The sequence below is a fragment of the Mixophyes fleayi genome, chromosome 2, assembly GCF_038048845.1.
Source record: "Mixophyes fleayi isolate aMixFle1 chromosome 2, aMixFle1.hap1, whole genome shotgun sequence".
Classification (NCBI taxonomy): domain Eukaryota; kingdom Metazoa; phylum Chordata; class Amphibia; order Anura; family Limnodynastidae; genus Mixophyes; species Mixophyes fleayi.
In genome coordinates this window covers 90,678,029-90,693,479 of record NC_134403.1, presented here as the reverse complement: position 1 = coordinate 90,693,479, position 15,451 = coordinate 90,678,029, and the positions used below count along the sequence as shown (strand labels likewise).

General features: G+C 40.1%; 1 protein-coding gene across 2 annotated transcripts in view; it reads right to left on the bottom strand.

Annotated features, from left to right (window-relative positions):
- Window positions 1-15,451, bottom strand: part of KMT2D (lysine methyltransferase 2D) — a 124,615-nt gene that overhangs the window by 88,318 nt on the left and 20,846 nt on the right. For both annotated transcript variants that reach the window (XM_075199632.1, XM_075199633.1), the window contains exons 2-9: window positions 10,646-10,732; window positions 9,650-9,764; window positions 9,170-9,381; window positions 8,530-8,639; window positions 8,091-8,253; window positions 7,802-7,967; window positions 5,435-5,549; window positions 5,012-5,193 (exon numbers count right to left, since the gene is read on the bottom strand). In XM_075199632.1, the coding sequence (XP_075055733.1) occupies window positions 5,012-5,193; window positions 5,435-5,549; window positions 7,802-7,967; window positions 8,091-8,253; window positions 8,530-8,639; window positions 9,170-9,381; window positions 9,650-9,764; window positions 10,646-10,694 (1,112 nt within the window). In that variant the 5' untranslated portion in view covers window positions 10,695-10,732. The remainder of the gene's footprint in view (window positions 1-5,011; window positions 5,194-5,434; window positions 5,550-7,801; window positions 7,968-8,090; window positions 8,254-8,529; window positions 8,640-9,169; window positions 9,382-9,649; window positions 9,765-10,645; window positions 10,733-15,451) is intronic.

Sequence of the window (15,451 nt, the reverse complement as noted above, 5' to 3'; positions counted from 1 at the left end):
TTAAAACAAAGCCCAAAAGAGAGGGCCCTAACAAGTTCAAGAAGACAACCAGCAAACAATCAGAGACAAGGGTGAGAGCGCAGTGTCTGCCAATGGACTAAGAGAAACAGATTTTATGGGGAGTAACAAAAGTTCCATTTTCTCTGTCGCCCTATTGAGGGACACTGCAACACAATGGGGATGTTCCAAAGCTGTCCATAAGTGAGGCATGGCTATGAAATGGCTGCGTGCAAAAATTTGCACCCAAACCTAGTATTACGAGATTCCAAGTCCTACAACTTGTAGAATTTGATAAAGGTGTGGCCAGACAACCAAGTAGCAGCCCAGCACAACTGTTTGGCATTAGCACCAAGAGCTCTAGTCGAATGAGCTGTTAAGCTCACTGGTACTGGCCGAGCCAACTGAACACAAGCCACCCGAATAGTGGAAGTAATCCATCATGCAAGTGATGCAGTCTAGAGGCCGGCCAACTACGCTTGCGCACGTCACACTGCACAAATAGATCAGTAATCTTTCGAACCGCAGCGGTACAGTCCACATAACAGCCAAGAGCCATAACCATCATCACCATTTATTTATATAGCACCACTAATTCCACAGCGCTGTACAGAGAACTCGTTCACATCAGTCCCTGCGCCATTGGAGCTTACAGTCTACATATCCAAAAGCAACAAGGACTGATCCGAAGACAGCAAACAAGAAAAGGTCTGTTCAATCTCCTGGTTTAAATGAAACCGGGAGACCACCTTAAGGACAAAAGATGGTTTAGTGTGAAGCACTGCCCTGTCTGGATAAAACAAGAAAGGGAGAAGTAAAGCACAAAGCGTCCAACTTGGCAACCCAATGCGCCCACAACACAGGGAGTAAAACCACCACTTTTCAGGTAACTTGCATCTACCGACTAGAATGGTTCAAAAGGCTCTCTAGTAAGTTTAAGGAGCACCAGAGTAAGGTCCCACGGTTCAAATAGGTGCACAAAAGGGGTTTGAGCATGAAGAACCTCCTGCAGGGAGTTGCCAATTTGAGCTGGAAAAAGATGGACGGTGCTGAAACTTGGATCACTTTTCACACACAATAATTGGCAACAGAGGGTGGAGTGCTGGCATTGATCATAGTGTGGAAACCCCAAGCCTAAAGAATCAGGGTCTCAGAAGCGTCAGAGCCAGACAACGTAACAAGGGGCAACGAAGAGGGCTTTGAATGAGAAGGTTGGGACAAAAAGGCAACCTGAAGGGTGGACCTAGGACGTCCGAGTACCACGCCTGGCATGGCCAGTCTGGGGCTACCAAGATGGCTGTTACCCTCGCCCCCTTGAGCACCCCAGGGTGCATGGGATTTGGCGAAAACAAGCACAACAGACGAAACTGCAATGGAATCATCATGGCAACGATGTTCCCTGTGGCAGAATCCTGAGATTCCTGAGGTTCATTGAAGCTCACGTCGGAAGTCATGAGATCCCTCTCTGGCTGAACCAAACACTGAACAAGAAGGGCAAACTGGTCTCTTCACAAGGACATTTCTCAAAGATGTACTCTGTTGCAACTGAGATAATCGGCCAACCAGTTTTCCACATCTGGAATGATGATGGCCGATATTACCGGAACGTGACGTTCTGCCCAAGACATGATCCCCAATGTCTCCTTCATGGCCATTGCGCTGCAGATGCCATCCTGATGGTTCAGGTAGGCCAACAGACGACGGACAATTCGACTGGCCGTTCAAAGGTTTGCCCGCCAGCAGCCTCTGAGCCCATACAAGCACTCTGTAAAACTGCCCAGAGTTCCAGGACACTGATGGGCAGAAATGCCTCCCGAGAGTCCCAGTTGCCCTGGAACAGGAGAGCACCAATCTGGCATCCGTGGTCACTAGGTCATCCACTCCCAAGCCTGGAAGAAGCGACCCATGGTAAAACGCAACCGGTCCAACCACCAGAGGAGGGACTCTAGAACTGTTAAGACAACCTGAACTGTCTGTCCAGATGAAAAGGGGATTTTGACCACTTACGAAGAAGCTCCCTCTGGAATGTCTAAGAAAGAAATTTGGCAAAGGGAACAGTTTCGAGCATCGATACCATGGCACCTAGCAACTTCATGCAGTGGAGGAGGAACAAATCTTGCATCGCCAGGAGGGACCAGGTCTTACAGAGGGCAAGGTTCTCTTGGTTCTTTCTAAGTAATACCCGCTGACACATGGTGTCAAAATCAAGGCCCAGAAAATACATCCTCTGTACAGGAATTAAGCAAAACTTGGGCCGGTTGATGATCCAACCGGGAAGGAAACATTAAGTAAGAATGAGGAGCAGAACAGAGTAAGATGGGGCCTCCAGCAAGTGGTCGCCCAAGTAAGAGACAAAGTGACGCCATGAGAGTTGATGAGACCCGCCATGACAACCATCACCTTCGTGAAAACTCTTGGGCCGGCAGCTAGACCAAAGAGTAAAGACCTGAACTGATAATGGGCGTCGCTGACAGCAAAGCAAAGGAGACAAAGATGCTCCTCCCAAATGGAAACATGAAGTTAGGCATTCTTTGTGCCCAGTGAAGCAAGGAACTCCCCCTTTTCCATGCCCGTGATGACCGATAATAGCGACTATTTTGCAGCTCAGGACTCTAACCCATTTGCTGAGGGCTTTTAGGTTCAGAATTGGCCAGAAGGATCAGTCTGGCTTTGGAACCAGAAAGAGATTGGAGTAATACCCCAAACCCCATTCATGTTGAATGATCACACTCAAATCCAAGGTGCCAAAGACTGCAGGATGGAAGACCCGTAGTGAAGAATCTGCGAGGTGGGAAATGGTGCAGAATGATCAAATAACCCCAGGTGACAATCCCTCAAACTCAGGAATTGGAGGATTATTCCAGCCATTGTTCCTGAAAGCACAAGACGGGCCCCTACCACAATCTCGTGGCTAGGAGTCCTGTCATGTGGAGACCACCTCTGTTGTTCTGAGGATATTCTTGTAGACCCAGAAACAAGGTGGAAATAGGAGTTAAAGACATTTGGCACCTATGGGTCTCAATATCGATTTTGACATCCAGAGTTGCAATCTAGGACGGACCCTAATTTTTGGTTTAATTCCCCCAATGTGAATATGCTACCCTATGTTTACAACCAAACCACTTTGAGAAAAGTCCAAATCTATCGGCACTTGGAAGCGAAGCCAGGTCGGGCTAGCTAAGTATCAAGTCCTAATAATCCTGAAAATACCTAGAGTTGCGTTACTGAGGGAAAACCTTTTGAGATCTTTTTTCTGTATTAGAAGCTACCTTTTGATACTCATCAACCTCACCTCAGTCCTTTTATCACAACTATCCAAAGGTTATAGTGTCCGTTCAGTTATAATATTAATAAATAATAATCCCTTAATTAGATCTGGTATGAAAAAAAATCGTCATTACCAGAGACATATACCATAATTTAAGATGGATCATCTGTTGCCATTTAATTATAAATTTATAAAAATTTTACTGTAATATGGGACCTCATACCTGATATAGACAATCCCTGGAATACAATCTAATAGTAGTAATCTGGGGCTTTTTTCACAAAGCATTAATATTAATATAATTATTTAACATTGTACGTGAAATGCATAATGAAATATGACTATCAAATACAAAGTATGGTATGCCTTAAATACATTAGGTATAAACAAATCGTATATTTTTTTTATTGTTCCTATGCAATGTTTCAATTAATAGACAAGTTGATATCTCCTTCACATGTATGTGAATAGCGTATGTAGGTTAATTATAATGCCCACCTTGGCACACATTTTTTCGATTATATTAAAACCACAGGAAGGGAGATTTTAGTTTTTTTCCCATCACTACTGGAATAAAGTTGTTTTTCTCATAATTAGCAAACCTGCCATCTTGTGAATGCCTTTACAATGCTTCTACCTTAAGATTCATTACAAAGCCTGTGTCACATATGGTATTTATGGATTTTGATCATATAATGTATATTCCGTACATTGTTGTAAAAAAATTATGTTTTATCATTAGGTTGTCAGTTGCCATATATGAATAATCTACCCTATATACAAAAAACTGGAAATGTTGGGCAGGAAAAAAAAACAAAACTCTATAAAAAGATCCATATGGATCACTAGACAGTGTTTTTCCCTCTAATTTACATATCAAATGTCAAATTTATTCTACATCGGTGACTACAAATAGATGCACTAATCAGTACTTCGACATTCCCCATTGAAAAAGTCACCACAGTGACGAAATGCGTTAACGGTCTCTTTCCACTAACAGGAAACAGGAAGTTGTACAGTAAATGGATTGAAAGAACGGCGTGCGTTCCAACATGAAACGCACGCCGTCCATTCAATCCGTGTACTGTATCTTACACTGCCAATCTCTACCATCAAAGTCTGCAAAGGACGCCAGCAGACACCTTAAGGATTTTACTTATCAATGCCATAACAGCAAATAGAGAGACTATTTACTGTTTGGAAACACTTGGGACGATATTTGAACTTTGACCTTTATGCTAAGCTTGGCATTTTCCAGTCATTTGGACTTTTCAGTCATATAATGAGATATCTAGAATGGGACTCAAATACTGGTGACAAATATATATTTTAATCTTGTCAATATTTTGTTTATTGTTTTTAACCTGTTTAATAAGTTTGATGATTGTATTAAATTCATTGTTCTTATTGTGTTCAAAAGGTAATATTTTTAATATCCAGCCAAAACTGCAGTGCTTCTCTTGTCATTTATTTCTTTATCAGCACAATCAAGAGTCCAAGTACACGTACAGTGGCTTAAGATCACAACACTTTTTCCTAGATTATATATCACTGCCTGATAGCAATATTGGCTCATTTATATTCCAGTTGTATAGAATATCATTCAAATCCACTTATTATAGAGCAACACAACATCTAAAAAAAACAGCGCTAAATAGGTGTGGACTACCTACAGATTCCAGCAGTTTTTTGTGGATATCCTGTGTGCACAATCTATTGTTTACCTAGTAATTTAGAGAGACTTACTTTGAGCAAATGGAGCATTGATGCATGTTCTCCCATGAGTCAGGCTGATTACACTGAACACACATCTCTACGCGACTCTTTTTCTCTTGGCATTTCTTGCACACGGAGTAGTTCTCATACCATGGGCTCCCTGGCTCCAAATGTGCTGTGCGAGAGCCACAGATTCGACAAACCCGACAATGCTGTGCAGAAAAGATTTTACACACAACCATTATTCGGGGGGGGGGAGTTATGGGAGAGGCAAGTCTCCTCTTTATAAAAACTACTTCAGACTTGAAATTAGTGCCTGAAAGAACCTAAAACAATCCCACCATAGAACATGTTCCCAAATATGCAATGCACTGCAAAAGAAAATACTATCACAGGCAGTGGAGCACAACGGTACAGTACAAGGAACACATATTAAAGACAAGACAAAAATACCTTGCACTTCCATGAGCCTGTGGGCAGATCCTCAATGGCTGGCTTCAGACAGAAGGTGTGATATCCTTTGTCACAGGCATCACACACTAGCATCATCGAATCCTCGCCAGGTTTTCTGTTTGGGACATGATTTGGATAACTGATACACCCATGGCAGATTTAGCAATTTTTGGCAATATTTAAACCAAGAATAAAGCAATGAATATGCTACAGTGACAAGATTTGTGTAGCCTATATGCCATTACTATGTATCCCCTTTCCATACAGAAAACTCAAAAATAAAAAGGAGCAATATTCCAAGTTTTGAAAACCGAGAGATTGCATTGTAATAAATGACTAGACAGTTTAAATATTTGATTGATTATTACAGAAAATAATTAATTGTACTCCAGCTCACTTGCAAGTGTGCATACAATTGGGGAGATTCGATTAACCACAAAGTACACACATTTGCAAGCATGTTAGTAAGACTGGACAGTGCAAGTAATTCAAACATGCAGGGACAACCGGTTTATAATGATTCCAGCAGCTGACTGGATAGGTAAGGCCCCTGTTCCAACACACCACCTGTAAGCATTCTGAATTGTATAGCTCCAGTATTTCCAGCAGCGAGTGCTCTTTATACTCCCTGCTTTGACACTGTACAATTGGACAGCTCATCTCAAGTAACACATGGCCAAAGTAAACTGTCATTAAGAAACAGGTTGAAAAACCAAATATTGTAGAATGTCAGTACATTTTTCTCTAAAAGCACTTCAATATGGCAGTTCCCCAGGTACTAGTAAAGTTGTCTTGTCACGCAAGAATCAGAGGCTATACATCAAACACATGCTGTGCTCACTCAGGACAACTTTGAGGGGACAGATACATGGGCTTGATCACGTGACTAAGTAGCTTAATCATATGCAATATCAGCTGCTTCCCAATCTGCCAAAAATGCAATACCGGTCACTAACACTGGACTCCCAGGCCATTGTGGAGGTCTAGTGATGTGTCTAGCACTGCATCCATCATATTAAATTAAAAATTACATTTACAAATTCTATCTTGTAGCAGGTCACTATAAAATATATTTTAAAAAAATGTTTTAAGGGGCCAAGTTAGCTAGGGCCATATATTTAATTACAGGATATTTAAGGGTTCAATTTGTATTGGCAGACTTTTTTCTATTATACACTTAAACACAAATTGTTCTAGTTAGCTAGAGTAGCTAGTAAATACGGAGGATGAACTGGCATAATTTACTCCATGTAGCTATGAAGAGAACCATTTAATAGGTGTTCCACAAACTATGCCATGTGTTTTTAATCTTTGAGATTCACACGGTCAATACAGATTTTACGAGTCCATGGTATCTGTAATGAGACGCAGCACTGCGAGGAGAAGAAAAACATCTCATCTTAAGCGGCTCTACTGCCGTCTCACTCACTGAGGTTTGAAGCTAGATGCCCAACACTTGAACATCTCTTAATCAACTCTACAGGTCGAGCCAAACACTTTCAAAATAGGTTGTACATCTTCCAATGCCAATGCTGCTTTTGATAGCTCTTGACAGGAGTTTTGGCAGTACACATTTGCATGACAGTCACTTCCAAATAATCACATGTAGCCTTGTACTGCAGTAAACACCGCCTCCATTTTTCAGACCCACTAAAAGTAACAAAACAGGGGATACAAAACAAGGGATACAACACTTGGGTCCTCTAAAGAGTGTAGGGGGAGTTCAATACCACCGCTACACCCCTGTCCCCTTGTAGCATATCGGAAAAACTCCCTTTTAGGATAGTATTTACAAGCAGCTTATTTTTTATTACATCAACTCCCACCTGGGTATTGCCAACAATTTAGTCCTTTATTGAACAGGACTTGATGGTTTGAGTCCTTCAGCAGAGGGATATGTGGCACACACCAAACTGCAGAACGGTTTCAGGTACGTGGGAATACAGGGGTACTACAAATATTAAAGAAGGTTATACAAAAGTGGAAAAACCTCTTAAAAAAAAAAGGTACCAATAAACCCAAAATACAGGGTACCCTATGTAAAAATCACTAATAAATTACAAAATCTGTATGCAAAGCTCAAACCTCTGCAGAATTTACAATATTTGGCAGTGTATTTACATAAGAAATGCAGCTGAAAAAACCTGTGAATGGGAGGGGCGTCGACGACATACTTCACGCATCATAAGCCTGTTATATTGTCACGTAAAGATTTGTTAATAGTAGTTGCTCTATATAAAAACCTACATATATTCAAAGCAACTCCAACTTAGCAAAATGGATAGTGTAGCAGTTACATGACTAAAGTATGCTTTTAATGATATAGCTTTAGATAAAGAAACTGCAACCGGTTCTTCTTTTCATTACCTGCATGTTTGGCACACTTTACACTCGGGACACTGCCAACCAGAGCGCTTCAGCGGTGTGACGCTAATCTCCAGACAGGAGCCATGATAGTGCAGTCCACAACTAGTACAGAACAGGAGGTCTGTGAGGTCACCAGGCTTGTCACATAGCACGCAGCGAGAGTCATCTAACACAGGAAAAGGAACATCAAACATACAAAGGATTGGGCTGGTAAGATGCATTACATTTTTTATCATGAGTACAATGAAGTATATCAATTACTACGAAGGCACAAAGTGTCCAAACTAACCCATAGCAACCGCCTCAGCCACATGTTCTGTGCACAGCAATTTTAAGGTCTTCATTGATTGGAAGGATCCACTCGCAGCAGCGCATGGAAAATGATATCGGCGCAAACACCCTGTCGAGTGACACTGAATGGTAGCACCCATGCGATTACAGTATTCACATTTCTGTAAAAGACAGACCGCATGTTTATATCCAATTTAATGTGTTTATTATGTATGAATATACACACATATATATATATATATATATATATATATATATATATATATATACATATATATACATATATATACATATACATATATACACATATATACACATATATACACACACACAAACACATATTACATATATACACATATACACATATACATACATATATACACATATACATACATACACTCAAATCACATAGCTCAGTTACTCGGGTAAATACAGACCTGTGATATCCCTGAGAATACAGCTATATCCACATTAACCAGTCCAGTTCCTTCCACATTGTGGACTCCATACGACCATGACGCACACCAATAGTGAACCCAACAGTGTCCTGCATATGGAAGGAGGGATAACATACAAAGCAAACGTAAGTCCTCTGGCTTTACAACCTGGGATTTACTGTAGTGCAAATTAATACTCTGGAATAAAATAAAAAACAAACACACAATGTGTTCAGCAGCATTGGAGATAACTCCTATTAATGAAATGTTAGAGTAAAGTTGAATTCTAATTAACCATTTGCACTGTTGTAGTAAAGCTGTCTGTATACCATTTCACATGGCAAACGAAGTAAAACCCCTATCCTGCACTGATGAGCCCTGACGAGAAGAAAACCTAGTGCAAAACTGACTTCTGGATACATTTGCAAGTTTTCATATTAAGGTAAAACAAACAGGAACCTATGTGACTTTGGTGCTACTAATAAGCAGTTTCAGTAGAATATGTAAAAATATATGAACATTTAAAATACAACCAATCACTGATCTTCAGTAAATCTACCCCTACGAGCTAACTTAAAGTGACAAACAGGTTTGCAGTCACTGAAACACCTGTACTTAGAGAAAAACATTTCTTCCTAACCTGAGGGTTCAAAGAGCTCCTCTGGTAACACAGACTCTGCAAAGCCAACGATAGCAGGATCTAAGTACTGAGTGCCAATCTCTTGCACCTGGCAGCGAGCAGGATCCAGTTCTGGGTGGCCCGGTGAAGGATCAAAGCGCTGGAGTTCACGCTGTCCCTGTGGACTGCATCCATCGCAGTTACAGAGAGCACAGCGCCGCGTATGGAAACCACTACAACAACAACAAAAATAAAAAATAAACCCAATAACAAGTATAAAAGAGTTTATCATCAGGAAAGTTGTGCAGTGTAAATGGAAGTTTATGTTAAACTGGGATTACCAACTATGGTGTAATTTAAATCCATCAGACACATGGGCAATGAGAAGCATAATTTAATGTTTATTCTCCATTTTGGGATGGAATTAAAACCATTAACTAGAAACACCAGGCATCAGAGTCCTTCTATTCAGTCACAAACCAATTTAAAAGGCGTAGGTACCTGCTACATGGCGGGTCTGGAGGACTACCATCTACTACAGAGCATGCGGTTGGCGAAGGATGGCTGGGCTCATCTGCTTCTGCTTCACAGGCCACATCGGAGGCATTTTCATCAGCTTAGAGGAAAAAACAGTGACATTAGAAAGAGGCGCTACAGCTTCTTGCTTTATAACTCCAATACTTTTTAGGTCCTTGTTCTACTGCGAAGCAAAACAAAACAAACAAACAAAAAAAAAGCAAAAAGCTACTGTGTACGATTACACACAACCCTTTTTAAAAAGGCGTTAGATATAGATTTTTTTATACATCTCTCTATATATGACAGCTCTCGCGGGAGTCCGGGAGACTGACCCGAGGGAGAGATGGCAAGATTATATATATATATATATATATATATATATATATATATATATATATATATATATATATATATATATATATATCTATCTATATATATATATCTATCTATCTCTCTATCATCACACGGATACAGGATACATACATATTTACAGATGTCAATTCTTAAAGCGCAAAATTTCTGTCTACACAATGTTCATGCGCAACAATGTGTAAAACCATATTTACATATGTGACAGCTTTGGTTTGGTGTGGTGAGAAATAAAACAAATATATTCAGCTAAGGGAGCTACCACTTTCAACAATTATCTGGAGATGTGGGTTTATCCTAGGATTAGGTGTTATAACAACCCCCACCGTTGGTCCTGGTTTAACAGAACATGAGCTGTTAAAACTAGAAAACATAGATCATAAAAAGAAAAAGAAAAATCCTTCCATTCAACATCCTCCCCATTTCTGTATGTTCATCTCACTGAATAAAACCATGTACCAACCAAGAGGAAATAGGAATTTTATTCCTGCCTGTATTCAGTCAGAATTTTCCATGTCCATTTCAAAAATACAGATTTCAAGAAATCATTGCTAAAATTAGATTTTTACACATAAATGACAAGTCCACTATAAGACCGCACCGCATTACCTGATGCTTCTGATTCTTTGTCCTCGCTGGATGGTTTCTGATCATCCATCCCTGGCCAAAAACGGTAACTATCCCTTTTAGGGCGACCTACAGAAGAATAGCAAAACAATTTATACAAGCAAATTTTCATGTTCTTGCAATACAAACAATGTCAGCTATTCTACAGTAATCCGATGAAAAATTCTGAAAGCATTTTAACAATTTTAAAAGAGGGACGTTTTATATGCGTGTATAATATATTACTGGGCAAAGTATTAAACTGAAACGAAAGATGAAGTGAATATATTATAAATCGGCCTATCAAGAACACCATTTACCTCATTCCTTTTCTGAAAGCTATCAAGTTTAATAGGAGTTCAACCACCTAAATACATCCCTACTCAACCAGAACTGAAATATCACCTCACACTCTCCAACTTGAAGTGAGAAGTCAAAAGAAAGAATGGAGAGCCAAGCCAATGACAATTTTGCTTCTGGGACTTTGTTTACAAATTCCTTGCTGTCTCTATACAAAAAGTCCCTTGCTAGCTCTGTGTCTGAACAAACACGTACTTTTTTTTAGATCAAATAATTCTGAAAATAAAAAAATTTGATACTGCGGTTATAGTTTACAGTTTAAAATACACTATATGGACAAAATAATTTGGAGGCATGTGCCCATTCATTCAGGTCAGGCAATGACGTTGGACGAGAAGGCCTGGCTCGCAATCTCCATTTCAGTTCATCCCAAAGGTGTTCAATGGGTTTGACGTCAGGGCTCTGTGCGGGCCAGTCACGTTCTTCCACACCGAACTCCTCAAACCATGTCTTTGTAGTCCTTGCTTTGTGCACTAGGACACAGACATATTGGAATATAAAATGGCCTTCTCCAAACTGATGCAACAAAGTTGGAAGCATAGCATTGTCCAAAATGATTCGGTATGCTAAAGCATTAAGATTGCCCTTCATTGGAGATAAGGGGCCAAGCCCAAACCCTGAAAAACAGCCCCATACCATTATCCCTCCTTTCACCAAACTTCACAGTTAGCATAATGCAGTCAGGCAGGTAACATTTTCCCAGCAGCCGCCAAACCCGGACTCGGCCATCTGTCTGCCAAACAAAGTGTGATTCATCACTCCACAGAACACATGTGCCGTAGCAGTCGTTGACCCTGCTCTGTGATTTTACGTGGTCCTCCGATTCGTGGCCGAGTTGCTGTTGTAAACGCTTACACTTTCTAAAACTATCCACAGTTGACCGTGAAATCTCCAGCAGCTCTTCTATCACAGTACCAATCTTGAAATCACTGAGCTCTTCAGAACGACCCATTTAGTATCACAAATGTTTGCAAATGGAGACTGCTTGGCTAGGTGCTTGATTCTATACACCTCTGGCAACAGGTCTGATTGAAACACCTCAATTCAATAATTAACAGGTGTGGCCAAATACCGTATATACTCAAGTATAAGTCAACCCGAATATAAGCCGAGGCACCTAATTTTACTACATAAAACTGGGAAAACTTATTGACTCGAGTATAAGCCTAGGGTGGAAAAGAGCGCTAATTTAAAAACCTAAATAAAAATGTTGACAGCCGAGGGACCGGACACCAGGTAAGTTCACCGGCTTCTACACGAGTATATACGGTACTTTTGTCCATATAGTGTACATTTAATTGTAGAACTTTACCAAACCCTTTATAAAATGTCTTCGCACTTCCACAAGAGAAAAAAAACAAAAGAAAAAACAGTAGAGGTTCCTTCTCTTGTTTCTGCAGAAGGGGAAAAGCATAAATTTATACCGTTTTGAAACCTTGAAGCAAAACTGTAAATATTTCTTGTTTTTCAAACAAGAGAAAGAAAAAAAAATGAGGCCTGAATAAACTGCTATACTAAGGGGGGTATTCAATTGACGGCGGGATCGCCGCAAAGCCCGCGTTTGAAAAATATTACCGTTAATACGGTAATATCTCGCTGGATTTCAGCTCGAGCTGCAATCCAGCGAGTAAATTACCGTATTAACGCGCAATATTACCGTATTAACGGTAATATTTTTCGAGCACAGGCTTTGCGGCGATCCCGCCGCCAATTGAATACCCCCCTAAAATTACTTCAGAACATGAAATCAATAATATACAAAGAAACTATTGAGATCTATTGTAAGCGGAGTAGACTGAACAAAAAAAAAAAAAATCAGGAAAGGTCAAATCAGCATCACTGCATAAAAATTAGTCAAAAAGCATTACATTTTTTTAAAATTACATTCTAAAACGTTAAAACATGTATTTACTAAAGCCTTGTCCACTCGCTTTTGACAAATTTACAAAATACATTACAAACAGAACACGTAAGGGTCAATGCTACCGTTCCCCATCATTGTGTTCTAAAACTGCAACACAGAACACGCAACCAGTCGGGCCTTTAACGGGCGTGCTACCAATGCTACAGACTGTGTGGGTAAGGGCACCTCAGCAGAATACATAGAAACTATGCTACAAATTCATTAGTCTTCATGTGTTTTACCCATTCTCTCAGCACGTGTGTGAATGAGCCCTTAATGGAGGTACAACAACTATGTCTTGTAGAATCAGTAATTTGCTCTCACAGAAATTGGACCGGTTTGTATTCCACTTTTTATGTTCTAAACAGTATCTCCTCAGACTAACACAGCTTTCAGATTGCCATCCCAGCAATATTCCGGGTATATGAACCCAGGATATTGCCAGGGGACAGATCCTTCGATCCTGACAAATACCAGGATAGGCCATGTTCACACTGAACACGGGTCTGCCTGGGTCTCCATGACAACAACAGAAGAGGAGAGCTCTGATTGGCTCCTCGTGATTTTCTTTGTTTTTAAACTTTTCAATAGGTGTCGATGAGACCCGGGGGTTCAAAAACTCGGGTATATCCGTTCACACTGGAGGCTACCTGGGTCTTTTGGAGGGTTATTCCCGGGTCATCCAACCCGGGTAGATGCAGAGACCTATTTCACACTGAGCCTAGACCCGGGTCGTCGGGGCCGTGTCCCGGCAAAAACTCGGGTCTTTTAGGCAGTGTGAAAGGAGTATAAGTGGAAACTTGAAACGTAATGACTAGGCAGGCTGAAGCCATTTGAGTGTAAATGTGCAGTAACCCAATTCAATTAGATATTTTATTTAATTCCCCATCATGCACCAGAACAAAGCAGACAGTTACTGTACATATATGCTTCAACAAGTGTAACAGAGAATTTCTTACAGCTCTGAGACAATTACTTAACAGTGGCCAAAATGACTTTTTTTAAACACCTGCTTGTAGGTGGAACTATTGTTACAGAACATTCCTACTGTCTAGGACAGGGGTGGAAAAAATCCAGATGCCCAGATGTTAGACCGGAGACAGATGTTTTATCAGTGAAACACTTCGTCTTCTCCCCGCACAGATTGTTTGGTCTGTCTCCTGCCTGTAAATACTATAGCAAACCTAAAGAGGATTTGCTGATAATGCTGGAAAACATACAGCGGACAGCCTTGAGGCAAGTGTTTTACATTCCAGCACTACAATGTATGATGGGAGGGCTATGGAAGTGGGGTTACGATACAGATGAGGTGTGGGGATATTATAAACCGATGGCTCCTCAGCTTTTCAGATTCATGTTCACACCTGACCTAGGATATCTGTCTAGGCAGGTAATTGGTGTCTAACTTTATAAAGTTGTACCATGACTTGCCAAGTAAGGATGCCAAAGTTAGGTACGAAATAATTTATATTATATTATAATAAAAGCCATCAGTATTTCCATTTCTGAACAGTTAACCTTTCAGATTTAGTCACAGGGGTGCCATGGCCAGGAAAGGGAACAAAAAAAAAAAAAAAAAAAAAAAAAAAAAAAGAAAAAAATCCAGCAGCGCCCTGGACACAGCATCCTCCTCACAAAATCTCGAGCATGACGTCATCACGTCCATGTTCAGTGAGGAGATGCAGGAGAGAGAAGGATGCTGGGTCCCGGGCACCGCCGGATTGGTTAGGTGTTTTGGGGTTTGTTTGTTTTTAGAAAAAGAATAAAAAAGGCCAAATATGGTAAGTAAAGGAATGGAAGGGAAATGGTGATAGGAAACAGCAATGGAGGGGCAAAAGAATGAAAGAGGGAGCAGTGTGAGAGTGAAGGGGCACCATGTGATGATTTTTGTACATGTTTTATTTTGTTTGATCTTATTCCTCTTATTAGCTGCAAATTATTCTTGGACAGAAATATAATTGAAAAAAAAAAAAATATATAAAAATATTCTTTTCCCTTGGATTTATGTGTATTATTTTTGCAAAAAACTTACGAAGTATTTCTGTCCTCACCTAAATACTTATTACGTTATTTTGACCCAAATACTTATAAAATGGGATTGCTCGGTAATTATTTTGGAGGGGTGCCTCGAAATAATTATGGCGACTCTAAGGGTGCCGCAAACTGCAAAAGTTTGGAAACCACTGGTATAAACAATTCCATTATTTTAGGTACATTACTTAATTATGCAACATACACTTTTATATCTATATAACAACCTTGACTTTTAGATTTAGAAGTTCTTGAAAGAGCAGTGCAAGAACGATTACTAACCGTTCAAAGATAAAAAACCATACATAGGAGGTCATCGCTATGTAGGAAAGGACAGACATGAACTTGCCTATTAACCACTACATGTAGTCACAATAACCAGATAAACCAAAATCATGCTTTAAACTCCGCTACAAATGCAAAATCAAAAGGCAAAGGAAATGAGGCAGGAGGAATTGTTTTCTTCATAAATCCAGCATGCTGCTTACAATGTCACAAAAATAAGAAACAAAGAT